This window comes from Vigna unguiculata, chromosome 1 (assembly GCF_004118075.2).
Source record: "Vigna unguiculata cultivar IT97K-499-35 chromosome 1, ASM411807v1, whole genome shotgun sequence".
NCBI classification, from domain to species: domain Eukaryota; kingdom Viridiplantae; phylum Streptophyta; class Magnoliopsida; order Fabales; family Fabaceae; genus Vigna; species Vigna unguiculata.
The window spans coordinates 28,295,971-28,303,090 of NC_040279.1; the positions used below are offsets into that span (position 1 = coordinate 28,295,971).

Consider the following 7,120-nt stretch of genomic DNA (forward strand, 5'->3'; position numbering starts at 1 on the left):
CCCGATCTCGACGAGCCGAACGGGCCCGACGAACCAGACGGAACCGACAATCCAGATGGCCTGACGACCCAGACAGGCTCGACGACATGGACGGGCCTGACGACCTTGAAGGCCCGTCAACTTAGACGGACCAGACCATCCGGACAGGCCCAAAGATTCGGACGGGCATGACGACCCGGAAGAACACGACGACGCGAACAAGCACGATGACCAGGACAGGCTCGACGACTTGGACAGACCCGACTATTCGGACGAGCCCGATGACCCGGATGGGCCTGGTGACCAATAGGGGCCTGACGACCCGAACGGGCCTGACAACTTGGACAGGCCCGTCCAAACCGTCGGGCACGTCAAGGTAGTTTTGCCCATACGGGTCGTAAGGCTTGTCTTGGTCATCGGGTCCGTCCAAGTCATCGGGTCAGTCCAAGTCATCGTGTCCATTCGGGGCTTCAGGCCCGTCCGAGTCGTTAGGCTCATCCGTGTCGTCACGACCGTCCTGGTTTTAGGGAACGTCCGGGTCGTCGGGAGCGTCTGGGTCGTCAGGCCTGTCCGGGTCATCGGGCCTATTCAGGTCGTCGGGCCCGTTCTGGTTGTCGGACCCCGTCCGGTCTTCGGGTCGATCCGGATTGTCAAGCTCATCAGTGTCAACGGACCCGTCTGGGTCGTTCGGGTCCACTGGCTCGTCTAGGTCGATGAGCCCGTCCAGGTCGTCAGACCAGTACGTCAAGGACATACACTTCATCCACACAAACTCCCATAGCCACATAATAACAAAAAATAGCATACCTTGTCCCCTAAAACTCTAGACCCACATCACGAAAGCCCCAAAATGCAGGACCTATTCCGAATCTTCATAAAGCATGCAAATAAAGGAAACTTAGGCATGAACCACAATACAAGTCAAGCAAGAGGCATCCAAGACAAAGGAAAGTACAAGACAAAGGAAAGTAACATACCTAAGACAAAGGAAAGTAACATACCTGGAAAATGAAGGACACTCGAAGGAAAAAATGCAATAAGAACACCAGGGAGTGCAAATGCAATGAAAGGGGAAAAAGAGAAGGGACAAGTAAGGTGAAGTGTTTTTGAAACACCTGCAAAAAGCGAGATAATTCAGACCTTACACGCTTCAGCTTAAGGATCATTATTAGCATGCATGTGGCAGGGTAGGTGAGGACTAATGATGGTCTTGGGAAGTTATAGCAGTTTTTCAACAGTTAAAAGGCAACCTCTCGAATCCCAACATAGTCTAGGCTCAAGGTTGGAGGACTATGTATTGTCCAGGTCCCCCAAATAGGATAACAACCCCCTTTTTTAGAGCATAATCCTACTCGAGCCAGCAATAACTAGGTCAGAGGACGACCCCAAGAGCGCAACTTAACTCAGGCCAAGTCGGAAGACGACCTTCATAGGTTGAGAGATGGGTGGTAATAGACTGAATCCAAATCCAAGAGCTCAATCCAAGTCATCAGATATAGGTCTGAAGTTAGTGGTGAGAGAGTATAGCAAGGAACTGTATTATCATATAACTGCCTCATTCCGTTTTTTGAGGAAAAATATCCTCTTTAAATCCCTATAAATATAAAGAGTGCTCTCTAGTATAGACACTTGGTTTTTCGGGCATTCGCGGACTCATTGCTTTCTATTTGGTTGTAAGTCAGGCAACTTCTTGAGATTCCTTCTTGTTTTCGGTAAGAAATATCCGGATTCTATTTTTTTACCGGAACAGTGACCAAGACATGAATGTCGTCGTGAAAGTTTTGAGCAAAATATCTCTCTTGGTTACATTTATTAGTAAACCAAATGGTGGGCTATTCACATCATATCATATCGTGAATACTATTTACAATTCGGAGAACAATATGATCAACGTATTAATAAGTCACTGAATAAAGAATACAGATAATTGAATCTAGCCATCGACAATGCTCTGATCCATACTTGAGTCTGTGCCCGAATGATGGTTCACAGATGTATAATCTGGAGATGGTGCAGTTAAGGACGTAGCTGGTGTGGATTCATCATCTCCATGTTCAGAAGATGAGCTAGCAGCGTCCATCTCCTTCCCTGGACACTCATCTTGAACACATTCAGCAACTTCATTGTTGTAATTTTCAAAATCATGACTCCTGTTTAAGGGTGTCACGTCCTCTTTCTTCACAACATTAAACACAATACCATTATGGATCCTTTCAGGCTGCAAAAAATCACCCGCACTCACCAGTATGCGGGACCCATTCACCACCCTGTTGTTAATTTCCCTTAGCTCAGATTCTGTGCTATCGGGGTTCCTATCCAGTGTTGTGAGCCTGGGGCTACGATACTGAAAATCATTAGCGTTAGCATGACTCACTAAGCCTTTATTTGGTTCAGTGTCAACTTCTAAGTTTTGCAGAAAATCAATGAACATATTTGCCGAAGTAGTTCTCATCAAAGGCCCACCAGATCTTGTCCAAGAGTTCAAATCAACACTTTCAGAGTCACTGTCACTTCCCTCGTGTATGCCACGGTGGGTCTTCCAAGTTTTACCACTGGCCACATTAGAGCTGCTGCTAATGCTTTGATGCAATGAGGAAGAAACATCAATAAGGTCCTCTAGGGACCCTGTTGAATTCTCTCGTGCAATGCAATTCCATGAAGGAATTCTTCTTGAAGCACTGAACCTCACAGTACTGGACAAACCATGAGAAGCAGTAGTAGTAGCATGAGAAGCAGTAGCAGCTCTCTCAGCAATTCTCCTTAGTCTTCTCATATGATTGAGAATCACAACACACTCATCAAGAGCAAGCTCAATGCCACAATTTGCTTTAATGGCTGAAAGTTTCTCCCAGGTACATCTTCTCCCTTGGTTCGCCGCCTTTTGAAGCTCTCCATAAGAAGGGTTCTGTATAATTTTGGTGTACTGGAACAGGACACAGGAAGGACAATGGTCACAAGTTAATCACTAACTAACAGAATGATCTTTTAGTAAATTATGCATAAATAAACACCTAAATCTTTAGCAAAATTTTACTATTAGAGAAAGAACAATTATTACCATGATGCAGTGTTTATCTCTATTTTCTCTACTTCCTTATTTTGCATTGCACTCTCCGTTGTGGGAATCAACATATGATTGAAGCACCATTTTAAAACACTACCAACATGTTTCTTGCTGATTAATTTAATATGACCTATCCCAATCACAATTCTTTTATGCACCAAAATATTGTGCAACATCTGTATGCTTGCAATCATAAAATTCTTTTATGCATTCACCTTTTTCAAAGTCGTGATTAAATTTTTCTGTGCCAGGCTATTTAATGTGTTTGTTGTTGTAGTTCAATTGTCTTTTTGATTCCCACAACAGAATGCAATACAAAAGAAAGAAACAAAAAACAAAAAATGAAATGGAGAAAACAGAGAAGAGAAAGACATGGTTTCATTACAAATTTCATAGTTTGTCACATTCCTCTATTTTCTAACAAAGGCTTGGAAACCCCTAGCACTTTCATTTGAATTGGTATCTAGCTGAAGTTATTTTGTCCTTAATTATGTAGCCGATATTTTAATGTTTTGTAGGTACATATACCTGAGCAAGAGTTGCAGGCATAACAACAGTCACATCACCTTCCCAGTCTTGAGCAAACAACTTGGCAAGTCCACCTAATGGAAAACCAAGTTCCAGTATTTGATTACACCTATGTTTCACCTCCATCTCCACAAGATGCGCAAGCTGAAAAAAATAAAAATCCATATTTGGTAAAACCATTATGTAGTAAGAGTGGTTAACAAGTTATAAATGATGAATGGATCCTGGCAAAAGGATACAACCACTTCCTAGTCATGCAAAGGACAACCATCACTAATCTTCACACTATATATTTTGAATTAGAAATTCCTATATATGCTGCTAACATCCAGACTAAAATGCATTTCTGTCACTGGAATGAATCGCAACCAACAGAAGTGAGGGAAATTTTACAACTGTTTCAACGCATAGCTTATGCTACAAACATATCCTGTAACTATACATTCTTCAATTAAAAAATCCAATTGCACGAAACTGGCAGCAAAAGGATTAACCACTTACAAAGATGAGACAATATTGGGTGATATTGCAAACAGGTGAGCAATGATCTCTTATTGCGATCTAAAATATGTATGGATTTCCCCTATAAGTTGTCAGGGAGTGAAGTTGGAGAGAATAAAACTCCACGGGCTATTTTCTCCAACAATAAATAACAAGTACATGCCGCATGATATTTCAGAGACAGGAGGAGACATGCACAAGACATCCAAATAACATGCATGAATAAAGCATAGAAAAGTCAATGGGTAAAATTGGTTTGAGAGAATGTTTTGTTTTCACTTTATTTCTTATTCTTATTCTTTCAAAGTTTATATAAGAAAAAGTAAAAATAGAAAATGAAAACAGAACACAGAAAACAATAAGAAATTGTTCTCTTTTCAATATAAACTTTTGGAAAAAAGAAATAGAGTGAAGCTATAAAATATTGTTTCAAACCAAACTGGTCCTAAAGCATAAACAACATGATAAGAACAAGGAAGTGATCATTCACAAAACTTTTAGCAAACTGTTTAGAAAGTAAGTCCAACAGTGATAAACTATCTATCACATCAACTCAGGGCTAGGGAAGGGGAATGGTACAGAAGTGACAATTCGCTTAAGAAGCAAATATACACAATGCCAATAAACATAAACATGCAAATGAATGTAATATGAATTGTGTTTGCACAAAAATCCAAGTCCATTAATATGTACCTTGGCAGCAAAGTTGCCTCCGTGAGTCCGCACAAATGCTTTCAATCTCAATAATGGTGCAATATGAGGGTTGGCCTGGCTAACTATAAAATGGTTGACATTGAATAGTTCTTTCAACTGCATCATAGGTAAATCAATCTCCAAGCTACCATCCCTCCAACGGCGCGCTGGTGTGGAACCCTCTTCAGGACCTAAGTTAAAAGGAGGATGGTAAGGAATAATTTCCCCACTTCTATCCTTTGCCATCAATTCTTGAGCCTCAAAAAGGCCAGGAAAGGCACAAGAAGCAGTGACTGCACTCCATATAACCACATGGGGTGAAGTCAAGTAGTTAAGACATCTAGGTGGTTCATGCTTCCTTGGGGAACAAACTGTAATCCCGAGAATTCTACCAGTCATGTCATAAGCTTCTTGAAATGTAAGGTTGCTTGTTAGATGCCTCAACATCATTTGCAACTGTCTGATCTCATGAACAGCACCAAATGTGGCGACTCTCTTAACAACTGTGAAAATCCCACCCATTTGATCAAAAAATTGCAGTGAGTGCCATGAATCTTCAAAAAAACTCTGAAGTTCAGGCCAAGTCCTGGTGGCAACAACGGCACACATAATGGATCCCACACTTGAACCAGCAATTATCCTTGGCAGGAGTTTATGTTCTACCAGTGTTTTAACGACACCCACATGAGAAGCTCCAAGAGAAGCACCCCCACTTAACAGCAAAGCTGTTCTGCCAAATGCATGCCTAGTTTCATGCATGAAAGCAAGCTTTTCTTCCAATGATAGCTCCTCTGAATCAGAATCACAGACCATTTTCAATTGGGTCGTTACTTCATCAATGTATTCCTTGATTAATCTGGGCACCTGAAGCCTGCCCTTGTGTAATTCAGGATTACACATATTACCTAAATTTCTCACAAGATCGGCACGCATACAAAATATTATATCTCTAAGAGATCCCTCTTGCCGACGGTGGCGAAGCTCTTGGAGCTTGTTCCTCACCAATTCGACATCATAAAGGTCTGATTCATTCATCTTTGTTGTCTCTCTATCAAGCATCTTAGCTGCATGAGCCCACTCCTCATATGTCAAAGCAGATCTCATCATGTTTCTCCAAAACTTCCTCCTATATGCCATTTCAGCCCTTACTTTCACATTTGTATATCGTTTCAACAAGAAAGCAATAATTGTCATCATTGCCAGTATCCCCTGAGGATTCCTGGGATGCAACCATGATATGAAGGATACCAAACCCCCCCTAAACCTATAGAAGAGATCTAACAACACACGAAATATCTGGTGCTTAAAGTGTGACATGGACTTACAAAATAGAACCCTGAAAGCAATTGTTCTACCAAGAATGTCCGAAGGACCAATCGGAAAACGGTCTACTCTAGCCTCATTACTAATATGATCCATTCTCCCTGGATCAAAACAAAAACAATGTCCTTCTCACAAATCAAAACTAAAAACTACCAACGTAGTAAATAATATACAATAAAGCCAGTATACCAAGAACTGTATCTTCGACGTTAGAATCAAATAGTACACAATTGAAAAGGCAAGGCTGATGAAAAAGATTACAAAGAAAAGAATCCACACTAGGATCTCACAAAATGATAAACGTGTGTGTTTCTCCTGTGTTTAACTCCAAAACTCAAAACGGAATCAAAAAAGGAAACTGTGTAGAAAAGACTATGCAACAGAACAGTACTATAAGTTCTTGTATTTCTTCCGACACCCAAGAAACCTAAGAACCACGATCGCAACTCTAAATCAGATACCCAAAATCTTTCAAATAAAAAAGATGAAAATTTAATCAACCCCAGGAACCAAATCGTTGATCTTTAAAAACAATCTTTGTGAAGAGCCAAAAGGGTAGCAAATTTTTAGTCTTATAATTAAGAATGGGAGAGAGTGGGAGAAGGGTGGCATCGGAATCTGAGAAGAGGGGATAAGATATCCATACGGTGACAGGGAGCCTCGTCACGAAAATGATGACGTGGAATGAAGCACATCCTTATGGTTCGTTATAGAATTGACTCGGGAAAAAGAGAAGCTGACAGAGAAAAATATGGTTTTTTGCTTTTACTATTTCGAATTGGATAATAACGTCGAATAGTGGGGTACAGCATCAGACACTGAAAAACGACAAAAACATGTTCTTTCTTTCCCACATCTAAGATTACGAAATAAGGCGAAAACGGGCCACTCAACAAAAAAAATAAGTCCAATTAGAAAATTAATGGACCTTTTAAAAAGTGATCACTATGCGCTTTTACTTCCTCCAAAGTTTTATTTTATAAAATTTATGCCTATAAAACAACAAGAACTTGGTTATAACATCAAATAAAA

The 7,120-nt window shown here is 40.7% G+C and overlaps 1 protein-coding gene across 1 annotated transcript; it reads right to left on the bottom strand.

Moving 5' to 3' along the window:
* Positions 1 to 1,685: 1,685 nt before the first annotated feature.
* On the bottom strand, positions 1,686 to 6,778 carry LOC114183429 (triacylglycerol lipase SDP1-like). Its single transcript, XM_028070454.1, has 3 exons — positions 4,766 to 6,778; positions 3,572 to 3,715; positions 1,686 to 2,902 (listed from the first exon to the last, which is right to left on the bottom strand). The coding sequence occupies exons 1-3, from the start codon at positions 6,182 to 6,184 to the stop codon at positions 1,913 to 1,915; spliced, it is 2,553 nt and encodes an 850-aa protein (XP_027926255.1). The 5' UTR covers positions 6,185 to 6,778; the 3' UTR covers positions 1,686 to 1,912.
* Positions 6,779 to 7,120: the final 342 nt, after the last annotated feature.